This window comes from Poecilia mexicana, unplaced genomic scaffold (genome assembly GCF_051168715.1).
Source record: "Poecilia mexicana isolate PSO_F unplaced genomic scaffold, ASM5116871v1 scaffold_13, whole genome shotgun sequence".
NCBI classification, from domain to species: domain Eukaryota; kingdom Metazoa; phylum Chordata; class Actinopteri; order Cyprinodontiformes; family Poeciliidae; genus Poecilia; species Poecilia mexicana.
Window position 1 is genome coordinate 10,151,155 of NW_028263382.1, and position 14,746 is coordinate 10,165,900.

Below are 14,746 nucleotides of genomic sequence, written 5' to 3' on the forward strand. Positions count from 1 at the left end.
TAAAATGATGTATTTTACATTAGAGGCCCACCTGTGTTCCTGGGTACTAAATATGAAATGACCAACAGGCTTATTTTTTGTGGTTGTTCGAAAAACAAGAGAGCAGATAAAGTAAGGCAAATGCTTGTTGATCAAGATATTGCTTAAAGAAAATAGCAACATGACTGAACATGTCAGAGGACTAACTAAAAATAAAAAAAATAATTTTTACACATCTTTACCAAAAAAAAACAATACTTGTGGAAGGAAGACACTGTATTGAGTTTATGATACAGTGCCTTGCAAAAATGGTCATGCCCTTTTCAGATTTCGCTATGCAACAACCACAACCTTTAATACATTTTATTATGATCTTATGTCATAGACCAACTCAAAGTGGCATCTAACAGTTGATGAAAAATAGATGGTTTGTGTTTAATTTTTATTTCATTATTAATACAGATATTATGTTGTTCAGGAAACAACGAGACTATTGGACATTCAGTTCACTTTAACTAATATTCAACTTGAATAAGAGAATCCATATCGTTCCATCATTTATCAAGCAGATGGATGCATCCACTGTGACACAAACCCCTGACTTCTGGGACCAATATGTAAAAACAATAAAATTATGGCTCTTAAATTACAAACGATGCATCTGCTCTAGCCTGAACTTAAAGTCCTGGAAGGACCGGAATCGCTTCCTCACTTGTCCGTAGTCAAATGTTTCAAGGAGAGTTGCTGCTGACTCTATTGTCACGTTTACCTCAAACAGATGACTTCTCATGGGAATTTTGATGTTGATCTGGAAACTGAATCTGTTTTCTGCTGCTAAACTAGAGACTGGAATTACAAGCTACTTCTGCCAGTGTTTTGAAATTAGGGAACATTTCTCCAACTGAAGTGATCAAATGTTGACAAACCCTCTAAATGAGGAGAATGAGCATGATACATTTTTGGAAATACTTAAAAAAAAAAAAAATAAAAGTGGGCCGACATGACAGGACACCACAAAAATATATGTAATAGGTATGCCGGGCCAATCGGTGGCGCTGTAGTACTACCACAGAACGACACAAAAACACCAAACCAAACAAATGGAGCTTCAACGTCACCAAAAATCATAGTTTGGTCTCACAAGACCCTGAATCCATGTGAACGCACTGCCTAAACAACAAAAATCTTTTGCAGATACACTGAAAATCGTCTCAGTTTGGACACGGCCTTAATTAGCTGAACTTTGCGCGTAAAGTTAAACACGTCTACTACTGCACGACTTGATCAGGAGTGTGAATTTTAATCTGACAAAATGACGGATGGCCCTCAGATTTTTCTGTCACTGTTTCAAATAATAAAAAAAGCAATCAAAGATGGAAAACATCTGGCTAACATGACCCCTACTTTAGATATTGACATGCAGCAAAATATTATTTTATGTTGGTCTGTTACAGAAAAGCCAAATAAAATATATTTAAGTTTGTTTTTGTAACATGATTAAAAACTGAAAATTAAACATTCAAATATATTCATGCTTTTGTAGGCATTTTACATTCATGTCAATCCATTTTTTTATTTTATTTTTTTTTAGTTTTTGCCTTCCCTGGAGGCATTTATCATAGTTTACACTACAGCAGAATGCAGGGTCTGAAGAATTAAGTATTCTGCAGCAGTAATCCAGTCAAAGGCCACCACCATAATGATGTTTGCATTACTGCTTCGTGTGGAACAACAGGGGTTTCACCATCCCAGCCAGCACCTTGGGAAGTTGAGAGGCGATGACTTCTGACATCATCTCTGGAAACTCCACTTTCATGCCGTCGGCCTGGATGAAGGTGCTCAGACAGAACAGGTTGACCTTCTTCACTATCTGTCAGACAGGAGATGACAGGAGACATTTCTTTTCATTTTTGGTGCTCAATACGAATGCAGACACTGGAGGTGTACCTTCTGAAAGAGCCTTACATCATGCATGGCGTCCATCAGTTTGGTAAGGTGGTAGAACCGCTGGGAGCTGGCCACCATACCCTTCTCCTTCATGTGAATGGCTCTGGACAGCTCTCGTATGTAGCTTTGTCTCATTTCCTCAAATGCGGCCTGACTTTTCAGACCTTCAAGAGGCACTGAGAGTGCATAAGACAAGCAAGAAGTCAAATTTAAATGCAAATTGTAAATCGCAACCATCTGTTGTAAAAAATGCTTCAGGAAAAGGAAATATATGTGCTTGAATAACATGTTTTTGTTTGATAAGGAAAAATAACTTGACAATAGTTGCTACATTAATCTATTCAAGGTCTAATCTTGTTAAACACTCCTGTTTTTGTTCAGCTCTGCAGTAGTTGGTCTTCAAAGCTTCACATTTCTGAGATTGTAACATTGTGTAGTGGTTGTGTTCAATTGTAAGGGTCCCACCTGTGGTGAGTAATATTATAGCTTTCATGCAGAGGAATTCCTCACGGGTCACTTGTAGGTTGGCAAACTCCTGAGGAATGAACTGGATCGCCAGGCAGAGGTCATATATTGGGGATCTCCTCATTTGCTCCCTAAAAATTAAAGAAAAACATTAATATAGTTTAAAGTAAGTGTATATTTTTCAAAATTAAATTGATTCTTTTTTCTCTGTTTTTTTTCTGTTTCTTTTTTCTCTTGACTTAATACTAACAACTTTTGGCAAGTTACAAACACCAACTTTTATGCGTCTTTTTGCCGTTTTAAATTCTTTGTAAATAGCTCCGATTCAGTCAAACTGGAAATGGGTAGAACGAAGACAAATTTTTAAATCTTCTCAAAGATTGTTGCTTTGTTTTTGATCTGGACCTCAATTAGACCATTCTTCATAGTCTCTCTGAACCAATTTCAAATGTTTTTCTACTTTTGCAAGGTTTTCTTCCAGAACTACATTGTATTCAGCTCTGTTCATCTTTCCAATTACTCTGGGCAGATTTGTTGTCCTTGCTGAAGAAAAGCATATGTCCGCCACGATGATGCCACCACTATGTTTCACCATGGTTATAGTGTGATTCATGTGATATGAGCTGTAGATATTCTGCCCCATATAACATCTTTCTTAATGGCCAAAAGGTTGAATTTTTATCTTATCATTTGGTTTGTTGTCTTCTACGCTGACAATCTTCAAACAGGACGTCTGGTCACTTTCTTTTAACTTGTGGCTTTCTTCTGGATTTTCTGCCATAAAAGTCAGATATTTTTCAGATGCTTGACTAATACGTTTCCTATCCAGTTTCTCTCCACTGAGTAGAAGATCTCTAGCCTAGTAAAAACCATTCCATGCTTCTTCTATGCTTTGCTTCATACAAAGGGTCTGGATCTTTGGCTACTGAGAATTGCTAACATTTGGCCGTGATGTAATGAGCCAGTTCAGCACTATATTGGAAATGAGCTGTGTTGTAAACAACCACCGAAGAGAGAAGTTTAGAGCCAAATAAGATGGCTGTTAATATTAATTCAATATCTGGGAGTGTGGCCAACACGGACTCCATTCACTTCCTCCATTGCCAAACTACAACCATAGACAGACTAGAATTCTAAAACAGAACAGGAAATTGGCTTCATCGTCCACAAATCCTCTTTTTGTTCACCGTTTGGCCTGGTTAAAATTCAGAGAAATCCAGCTCAATGGGAGAAAACCCAGGTGTAAAACTGAAGGTAGATGGGAATCAACTGGAATTAGGTAGGAAGACAATGGCCTGGCTAGCGGATCTCTGCAGATCCACCATAGTTACCATCTGCCTCTTAGCTGCAGCTCCGATACCCTAAATAGCCATCTGTTTTTTTGCTATGTCTCTTCCTGGGCCTTTTTTTTAATAATGTTCTTTGACAAACCTCTGAGACTTTTACAGAAAGGATATATTTACACTCCAAATAAATCATAAATTGGTGGATTTACTTACAAGCTGACTTCTGATAGCATTTAGTTTCACTGCAGTTTGTTCATATAAAATCTAAAATGTCAGACATTTTCAAGACACTAAGATATTTACTTACTGGCTAAGAATCAGGTCAGGCGCAAAGTATAAATATTCGCTGGTGACATTCTGAAAAGAGCGCCACCCGAGAGAGAACACCATCAGGTTCATCCACGAGTACTGAATTAGAGTCATCTGATCGTTGATGTGAAGATTCCGAAAACCTTAGAAAAGACAGTAGAACACAGAGTCAAAAAACATTAAAATACCTCATTTTGACAACTTTTCTCCTACCTCTTAATTTGATGCAACATGATTCATAAGTGAATCATCACTGCAGGGCATTGGTTTTCATGTTTTGTTGTTCTCTCTGAGATTAGAGTTGAACACTTCGTGTGACTAATGGGGATCACTTAAGGTTGAGACCTTTAGCAAGGCCTCCCAGAGCGATCCCTATGACAACAAAAGTGGCAACCCTGACATGCAGAGAGCTGTTACCTGGCAGGGACTTGGACCACTTGACAATCCACAGCAGCTGTTTCTCGCACAGCCTGTTGAGACTGTTGAGGAGAAGATGGGGAACTTCGGGTTGTAAGTTGTCGTAACCAGAGTACACAATCTCAGGCTCGATGTTTTCCAGGATGTTAATGATTTGTTGGGAAAGCTGAAGCTCATGGATGCTTGGTACACAAGACATGGAGGTCAAGGCCTGGCCATCTCCGGACATGGCCAAATGGGACTGGAACATCAGGGACGGAGCCAAGCCTAAGGCCTTCAAGGCTCCAAAGCGCTTCAGTTTCCTGCCTGTGACACAAATATAAAGCTTTATCAAATCTAAAAAGGAAGTACCCCAAGTAAAAATCAGACAAATTAATTTGTAAAATACTTGGGTATGAAAAATGTAATCCAGTACAATATTAGAAAAATGATGCAGTGGTGATATTATTTGTAAATATTGTGATAATGATATTATTTGGCGTAAATCTACATGGAATCTGTCAAGTACTGCTGCAGGGAGATTCCGTCCAACAGGCTGAACATCAGATTAGAATGCAAAGTTTAAACTTGTGACTCTTGGATTATGTTATACTAGAAAAAAGTTCAATATTTTAAGCAGCCCTTTGTGATAATCATAATACTGTGAATACTAATATTGAGATGACTATACTTTTGACATAATGTACCATGACTACAGTGAAGGATGATGGTGGTAACATTATGATCTGGGGTTAATTTTTGTCAGATGAAAGTAGGTCTTCTAGAAGATGAAGAGTGATTCAGTTTTCAGCATCACCGTAATCAGAGATGCATCACCAAATAATGGCTTCATCTTAAGAAAATTAGTTTTGGAACTACATCTGGAGAACCATTGGTAGGGAACCCAAAGATGGCTTTGGACAAGAGATTTCGAGAACTTTGCCAGGTGGAAGGCTAATGGAGTCCCAAAGACTAAACTTTGAAATTGAACCAAAAAAATTGTCAATCTAGTTTTAACATAATTGATCTTACTCTCAATTTTTTAAGACTCAGAATCTTGGGATTTTAACAGGGGTGTGTACACTTCTGAGTTCTAATGCAGGTGTTGCCATAAACCTAAAGCTTTACAATAGATTTGGTCTTTTGTGAAGAATCAACCTTGAACAAAAGATTGAGACATGGTGCTTGCTACTCGAAGAAATGACTCATATGGAGGTGTGGTAACGGTTCGATAACAAATCAAATGAAATCCTACCTCCGAGCATCATTCCTGCTTGGTAACACTTTCTGAGGCGACATGCAGGGCAATTTTTTCTCCGAATTTTGTCCACAATGCAGTCATTTCGCCCAGCGCAGAGATAGCTGTGATGGCCTGTTGAGGGGAATGGGCACAGACAAACAATACAACCAATTTTAACAGTGCTTGGTTTCTAAATATATGGGGAACCGCGGGTGGTAAATGATGGATGAGAGGGGGGGCAGTATTGAACTGACTCTTGACTAACCACTCCAAACTCAGGCAGGATTCTAAAAGAACTAACGAGGCAAATTAGATAGAGGCAAGGCTGTGAGGACAGAGTGACATGGCCATGGTGAGACATAGTGGCTCTCACTATATCTTGCACTGCAAGATAACAAAAAAAGTCCAAAATGAAGAACATGGTGTACACTGTTCGAAGTGATACTGTTTCTAATAACCTTTAACAACTACCACAGAAGGTTGCAAAGTGTTTGTGAATGACTGGGTTTTCCATTTGAGTCAAAATCTGAGTTTCAAGTTGTTTAGACCACAAGATAATCAAATAAATAAACTTATTACATGTAGCTGTGTGTAATTAAACAACCTGGGTAGCATAAAAGGGGTATGGCTCAAAGACCATTAGAGGTTAAAAAGCACCCAACAGGCCCCAAGTAAAGATATGTTGGAACATTGTTACAATAATTTTCTTTGAAAACTTTTACTGTTGTAGCATTTCAAATTTTAAATCTTCTCAGATATGGAACATGATGAAGGCTCTTAAAGCATTTATCACTTACCAAAAGATGCTTGGTTTATGCTGTCCGAATAGCAGTTGGGTAGCTTAAAACAAACATTAGATCAATGATAGTGAACCAGTTTGTTGTGTTTTAGAAAAGGCTAATGGTAGCGTCATCATTGCCACTTTGAATTCTTACCACAAGAAGTGGTAAGTGAAATGAAATGCAGTGTAATATGTAACAGTCGGTAGTTTTATGTTTTTTACTCTAGTTCACATTGGAGAACAAATTAATACAAGCATAAGCCAGTTTTAGCTGGTTAGCATACCCATCTATTTAGCTAGCACAAGCTATGGCTAGGTACAAAGTTAACATTCACACTGACTAAATAACATGCTATTCCGTTATTATTAATATGCACTATTTCGTTGTTTTTAATTAAAAGACTTATTAGAAAATGTAACATTCTTCTTTGAATGTTTCAGATTCAGAACATTTTTAAAGCAGAATTAAGCTAAAACAGAAAATCATTCATTTTAACCCAAATATTTACCTGGTCAGTAATCTCTTCTAACGGTGGTGTGGCTTTATCAGCATGACATTTGTGACTTTATCCCATTTTTGGGTTGAAAAGCAAACCCAGTATGATGGCTCAAAACCATAACCAAAACATTTGTGCTAAAGCAACCCAGAGCAAGATTGTTTAACTGATTTAGAACTGGGTTAGTGAAACAATCAAAATTAGTTTTTTTTTTTTTTTTTATGTGTGGCTACTAAATCAAGTTGCCATTAAGTTAATGTTGCATAAATTTATTAAAAACTAATTGAAGAACAAATGATTGCAATTTTTTTCTAAATATAGATGTGAAGAAATAAAATTGGTTCACCTATCTCAAGTTTTTAGGCTATATGTAGTAACTTTATTTTGTGTCCGTCCTTGTTATGAATTTCAGCCTGGAACAACTTTGAGCATTTATGTTTATAGTATGTGTTCTTATAGTCTGATCAGTGCCAAACTTATGACAAGAGATTTAGATAACACTCAAAGAACACAGACATTTCTCACAAAGTAAAATGAATTGCTAATCTTTTAATGAGGTTATTTTAGATTGTGTCATGTGTTTGGCATCATTCCAAGAGTACTATATAGCCAAAGCAGTTTCACTTGCTGAATATACAGTAGCCTTCAAAGATACCAGTGTATCATTTTCTAGATATGGTTAAAAATAGGTCAAGAAATCTAAGAAGTAATGGTGGGAAAAACAACAATCTGAAAGGTAATCTGTATGGGAGATTATAGTAAACTGTGTTTTATATGTTAGGAATAGCAGTAACTAGCATATTACTTCCTGGTTGATTTTAATTTAAAAACATTCACATAATGGTTTTTACTGAATTACTTCCATATGTTTTTCTAATTTTTTTTTAACATGTGCATATTGAGATCAGTATATTAGAGTTATAGTATCACATTAGTCTCAATTAATGTGAAAATCTCACAGAAATACCATTTAACCACAGTATCACATCAACATTTATAGATCATTTTTGTAGTTTTTCAATGTTGGTGACTACTAAAAGCATTTGGTTTTCAAACACTTAAAGGGCACTTTCTGAATTAAGGGAACATTCTGAAGCAATTAAACTGTTCAACATTTTGCAGCCCACCGTTTTCCCTTTTAAGATAATCCCAATACAACTATGTAAGAGTGTGATGTCTGGAGGGATCAACATTTTAGAGAATGGAAAAAAAATTAAATATGCAAAACTTAAATCATGCACTTAGATCTGGCAGACAGACATTTGGATTTGTTGCTCACCTTCCACTGCCCTTTTGAAAAATACTTTACAACTCCCACACGTTAGGACTCCATAGTGGCAGCCAGATGCTTCATCACCACAGATAACACACATTCTCTGAGGCTGCAACCTAGAAAATAGACCAAATAAGATTTTTGATGGAGGTTTGCATATATCAAGGGCCAAAACTGCTACAAGCAAGGAACAAAATTTATGTATGTGATAATTTCAAAAAATAATTCTCAATATATACAATTTATTAAAAACAATTTAAATGGCTAGATAATGTAATAAAGTCTGAAAATCATTGAGCATTTTTATTCATTGTTAAAAACATATGTAACTATTTAAGTATTTATTTCTTCATCCTTCCTGCCTTATCCTGCAAAGTCAGTAGGTGGAGTAAATATGACTAAGATGATTTGACAGCCAAGTTGCTGGGCAAATTAACCAATTAGATGTTAGTCGTTTTTACTAATAGTTTATTTATTCAAGTTAAGTCAAAATGGAAATTGTATGCAATAAAATGAATTGGTTTTAATATTTAAATGTTTACTATTGATACTTTACATGTCAACACGTTTAAAAATATTGACAATATGTATTTAATATATGCAACATATCGCTAACTGTAAATAAAACAGATAATTACATGAATTGATAGTAGCATTTTTGCTAATTCTTTAAAAACATTACTAAATACTTAAACATGAAACGAAATCAGTGTGTTCATGTTTTTCTATAAGTTCAAATACATTTTTGGTATTAATTTTATTTAATTAAGTTGCAACATCATCGACTTGTCTGTCGGTATTTTGAATCAAAGTCAGTGGGCGGGACTAATATTCTTAACGTTAAGATGATTGGACGTTACAGAGCAAGTTTACCAATCAAGTGTCCGGGTGTGTTTGATAAGTAATTCTAAATCAGCACAGAAATAGAAAATAAATAAATGAATACAGAAATAAATACACTTGGATTCCATATAAAACGTATTCAAAACTTAATATTTTGAATCTTTCAAAAGCATATTTTAAGTGTTTCTTAACTTATGTAAAAAAAAAAAAAAGTTTGAAAAAAAATTCTTATTGTATTTTTGACTTCAGATATGAAAGAATTTTTATTCTAAATAAAAATAAAGTTTGTCACACTAAACTATTTATCACTGAATATAAAAATAAACAAACAAACAAAAACAGTAACGCTAAATTAGAAAACGCGTCGAAAATATATTACCCTGGAAAGGTGGAGAAAGGTGAAGGGTTCCTCTGGGTCTGGGTGTGATTCTGAATCCCTTCGTAGCTGCTGGTTGGAAAGGCGTCCGTCTCGGTCATAGCTGCGGTGTGGAGCCAGTATGGAGGCTCAGAAGTAGGGGTTTGGATCTGCCAACGTGAAGTGGCGTGAGGCGCGGGGGAATGGGAATGGGTGGACACAGCACACCTGGAGTCGGTTCTTCCGGAGTTCCCCAGCTGCTCTGGCTTGGTCAGCTCTATAAGAAAGTTAGGAGAGCCCTCCATCCGTGGCCGGGGAATTACTTCCAGCCCCAGGTGTTGCTTGCTGTCGGTTTCGCAGCAGGTGTCGAGAGTACGGATCTCAGGTGATGTGTCAAACTTCGGACAGGGGGTGTCCATAATCACAGCGGGCTCCTTTTCGTCTTTAATGAACTTACAAGCCCCGGATGTGGATGACAGGCTTAGATTTGCGGCAGACAAACTTTCCGACAGAGATGCGCTGGTCCTCTGATGTTTAACAAATTCTTCCCAGGGAACACCAGCAGACTTTAAATAGTCACTGTTGCTGTCATAAGACTGTTTTGCAGAAACTGACGCCTCAATAGAATTGCAGTCCTTATAAACCGAGCAGTCCCCACTCGAATTTAAGCCATGAATTAAAGGATCTAGACTTCCCAAATTACGCGCGACCACTTTGACAGACCTGCTGTATCCAACATCAATCAAGTTGCTTACTTTCGAATCAGTTGAATCAGCGATCGACGTGGTGCTGATGGCGCTCATCTTTCCGTGCATTTTGTTTTCCATGAGTTTTCCTTTCTTCCCTTTGAAGCTCGGAGAAGCGTCTTGAGTGCGCCCGCAGGCTGGATGTTACAGCGTGATAAGGAGCAACTCGGAGACCTTCCTATAATCCTCCTCCCTGTCTGTGACTTTGCCTTTCACATGAACCAAAGGCTCTCTAATACTTTATAAGTTTCTTTCACTTGTTTGTAAGATAAAAAAAACAAAAAAAAACATGCACTGGTGTACTGTGTAAATTAGATCGCGTTTATGTTCTGTTCACAAAAATGAACCACAGTAGATTGACTAAAACGACATATCCTTCTTCTTGACGTTGGTGTCATTTCTAATATTTTCCTATAGTGATCCAGCTGTCCACAGGACTTACCAAATTGGGAAAAAAGATCCAAAGGTTTGTATAGAGTACAGTCCTCGTACCTTAACAGCAGAGCTAAAAAGTGGCATTTCTTTCAGGAGACTTTCAATGTCAAGGGCCATTAGTCTCCGCCCTACAGATCAGGAGAAAGTGTAACAGGATGCAAAGAGGTGTTACATGATTATAAATAAAAACAGTCACAGTATCTGGGTGAGAAAAAAAAATCCTCAGGATAATGTTTAAATAGATAATCCTACCCTTTTTAGAGGGGATAATTTTCCAACTTAAAGGATTTTTATGTAAAAAAAAAATATTCACAATTTCAAATTTATCATGAATTTTCAGCAATGCTCAGTGGCTCAAAAATGATCCACAAAGGATAAATAAACATCTCAAAGTATCATTTGGCTGAATTTCCCTTTACAAGTTGCAGAGAGAGTTTATATTTTATTTAGGATTAAGGTGAAAGCCATTCCAAAGGTTTACTTTCAGCCTGATTTATCTGTTTGGAACTGAGTTTTTACTAGCAAGGACCACACCACATGAATGTAAAGACTTAATAAAAGAAGGAGTCTGATGGATGGACGAGCGAGGATATGAGTCATATGGGAGCTAAATGAATGGAGTCTTGGGTGAAAACTCAGTGTGGGAGTCCGGTCTCCAGGAAATAACTTTTCTGAAGTCTGATTAGTATCCGCCATCCCTCCGAGATGAACAATGAGGAGTTGACGGGAGGTGAGAACAAGGTAGGGCTGAAGAGACGGGTGCTGGAGGGGCTGCAGTATGTAACTTTTAGAAAAAACAAATGCTTTTTACATATTTGATAAAAATATCATTATATACTTAAAGAATAATATAAGACAGATCACCTGTGAAAAAATTGAGCTTCTCTGCCTTCTCCCAGTGTTCCCAGTACTAACTGCAGAAATACCACTTAGTCAGAAACAAGCCAGGAGGCGGGTCTTAGCGCTGTCAGTCACTCTCATGTTCATCTCTTCCCCCTTCCTCTCTGCTATGCAACAGCTGGTTCACCACAACATAGCCACAAATGCTAAAGGTCGTTAGCATGGTCACCGATGACGACGGATAAACAGTTTTCCTGCAACAGTAGGTTTTTCATCTGCTATTAGCACATTGAGCAGCATTGATTGATAGCACTCACACTCTCCTCCTGGCCCTGATTGGTTGTTTTTGAGTGGTAAATTTCTGTAGAGGGCAATAGTAGTAGCTCAGTGAGGAGTTGGAGAAGCTCAATCTTTTCACAAATTACGTCTTATACTGTCATGACATGGCGAAAGTGTAAACAGATTTGGAAAAGACATTTTTTTGTAAAATTTACAAACTGCAGCTTTAAGAAGTCAGAATTTCAACATGGCAACGCCCACAGACATTGTTTGCAGTTCCTTTTGCAAATATCATTTTAAGCTTTACTGTCCACAAACAAGCACTACTTTCAATTTGTTGAGTTTGTAGCTGCATGTGCTGCATGTAACATTGGTTTTAGACATCCTCATATACATGTCTTGTAAAGTAAACATGACCACATCTGACTACTGCTGGGCCGAGGAGCAGAAATATAAAAAAGCTAATTCGGCATTTCAAGTTGTAACTGGGGGTAGTTTGAGTTATTCCTAGTTTCCCAGGGGAAATCCAACTTCAACAGGAAGAGCGTTCCAGTTTATTTTTCTGACTGGGGGATCAAAACCAGTTCCTAATACAACCGGAACGTAGCATTAGAGTGGCAGAGGGGTTGGCCTGCTCCTGAACCTAATTTAACGTGTTAATGCCCTCTCTTGATCAGTGGTGTCCAAAACTCAGCCTTTTCACTTCAGACATAAGGTAATGTTGAAAAAGATGTATTACTACAGGTACTTTTTATGATGGCTCTGGTTCCTGGTAGCTAGGAAGATCCATTTGCATAATGCCACCACAACAACTTGATAGCTGATGGCCCAGAGTTTTCGTATAGTGGCAAGCCTAATGTTAAATGTTAAATCTGACTATGAAACCTTTTCAGGAAGACATTTGGCATATCACACAGCCAGACTCCTTTAGCCATAACCAGTTTTGTTGCTTGAGATTATTGTTTGGTTGAAACCTCAAATTGCTTCTAATGGGCCTTTTCCACTTGCTCAACTTGGCTCTATGAGTTTATGTGGGTTTTCCACTCATCACAGTTACATAGAACCAGTCACTTTTATAAAACCTACTTTCCTAGGGTTCCAAGTTCATGGAGTCGGGCTGAAAACTCAGAAGACTAACTAGGGGATGGAATCGCTGGTTTCATCAGAAGAGCAGTTCCCTCACAATAATTTGTAAAAACTCACAACAGCGACTGATTGTATTTGGAATTTGTAAGGACAATGGAAGACTGAGACATGGCTTCCTGCCCCCCATTGTTATGCAGTGTTCGTGTCCCAAACAGATCATGTCGTACTACTTTGTGGACTCTGGAAACCCAACTACATGACTACTCCCCTCATTAAAGATATTATCAACTGTAACAACTATGTAGAGTAGAGTTGAGCCAAGTTGAGCGATGGTGTTGGATGCTAGTAGGAAAGGGCTACATGTTTCAATCATCAGAGCCAAACTATTACCTTTGATGAGATTAAATTGGTTAGGATGTTCAATGACAACACAAGAACTCAAATCAATAGAGAATCAATAGAGAGGGTGATGACCAAGGAAGAAGTGCCTGCTCCAAAGAAACACCTTCAGGCTCAAATGACATATTGGTCTGCCCTCCAGGACAAGGCAAATGTCTTCTAAAGAGATGTGTCACAGTCTAATGACTACAAGAATTTTTAGAGAACTCAAGGTGAGGCTTTGAAACTGAAAAACAGTGTATCTAATTAGCACAATGGTGAGGAAAGGTTGTGCTGTCAGAGGTTCTTACACAATATGTACGGATTAATGAAGAAGGAGGACTACCTTTATAAACGTCATGTCAAATCAATCCCTATATGATCAATAAGTGGTCACAATCAGGTGTTATTACAGTGTTTCGCAATCAAAACTGGTTTTAAAGCTAATAATACAGGCATTAATATTCTGCCTGTGCTGGACCTGCACCTTGTTTAAATTGTAAGCTGTTTCCTTAAAAGCATAAATTTTTAAGGAAACGGGAAATCTACCAGTACTCTTACATTTCTGATTAGAAAGCTTAAGTATCCAGTCAGAAGTTTCTGATGGTCACAGTTAGCCAAAACATGCATCTTGTGCATTAAATTTCTATCCTGATTGTACCAATTTGAATAAAAGGTTCCAATACATAATCAAAATCCCAAATTTTCAATTATGATTATGATGTAGAAATGCAAACTCCTGATTTGCATTACTTTTAAAATTATATACACTTACCGGGGCATTTGTTCATTTAAAACTGTAAAACTCACTCTTCAGTTTGTCATTACATGCTTCCCTCTTGCACTTACATTTCTTCAATGTTGCTTAAAGCAAAATATGTTTAACTGATTTTAAAATTAGAAACATATTGAGGATGTTTTTTTTCTTTCTGTTTGTCACATAATTCTTAGGGGAAATGTATTCTAGTCCTTCTTTACCTCATTCCACTCCTCTAATGTACTTTTCGGTTACCCTAGTTAGATAGCAGAACAGGGTTTTACTATTAAAGTTAATCAGTCCAGTCTGACTGTTGCTGATGCATGTGCTCATGATGTACACGCAGTCCTTGGCCCTATCTCCTGCGTCATGTTTTAGACGACATCCGAGGGGATTCTCATGCAGTGGCCTACATAATTCTTGGATAACAATGACACATTCATATCTGCAACATGCACTCTTCGGATGTTGTGATGGCCTAGATTTTCTTATCAGACTTTCTTCTCAAAATGTCTCATTTTGGATTAACTTCTGCCTCTAATATAGGTCAGTTATGTACTTTTTTTTACCTTTACAATTCACAACATTATTGCTAATCATTTTTATCTTTTGCTTTTATTAAAAAAATCATTTAAGTTTTTCTCTGTATTGCCTCGTTTTATAGCTTTGAAGCTAAACTACGCTTGAAGTTTGCATTCTTGTAAAAGAAGCAGCCTGTTGTCTGCTGTTCTTGCTTGTAGCAAAAAACAAAAATCTATATTGGAAAACAGCAGGTTTCAATAAAACAAAAATAAAAATTCCATGAAGCGAAGGTAACCAACATTGATGATTATGACATTCATTAAACAGCATGC

At 37.2% G+C, this 14,746-nt stretch overlaps 1 protein-coding gene across 1 annotated transcript; it reads right to left on the reverse strand.

Moving 5' to 3' along the window:
• Positions 1–1,690: 1,690 nt before the first annotated feature.
• pgr (progesterone receptor) lies at positions 1,691–10,666 on the reverse strand. Its single transcript, XM_014989128.2, has 8 exons — positions 9,396–10,666; positions 8,180–8,289; positions 5,638–5,754; positions 4,404–4,709; positions 3,985–4,129; positions 2,392–2,522; positions 1,945–2,102; positions 1,691–1,849 (listed from the first exon to the last, which is right to left on the reverse strand). Exons 1-8 carry the CDS (start codon positions 10,196–10,198, stop codon positions 1,691–1,693), a joined length of 1,929 nt encoding a protein of 642 aa, XP_014844614.2. The 5' UTR covers positions 10,199–10,666.
• Positions 10,667–14,746: the final 4,080 nt, after the last annotated feature.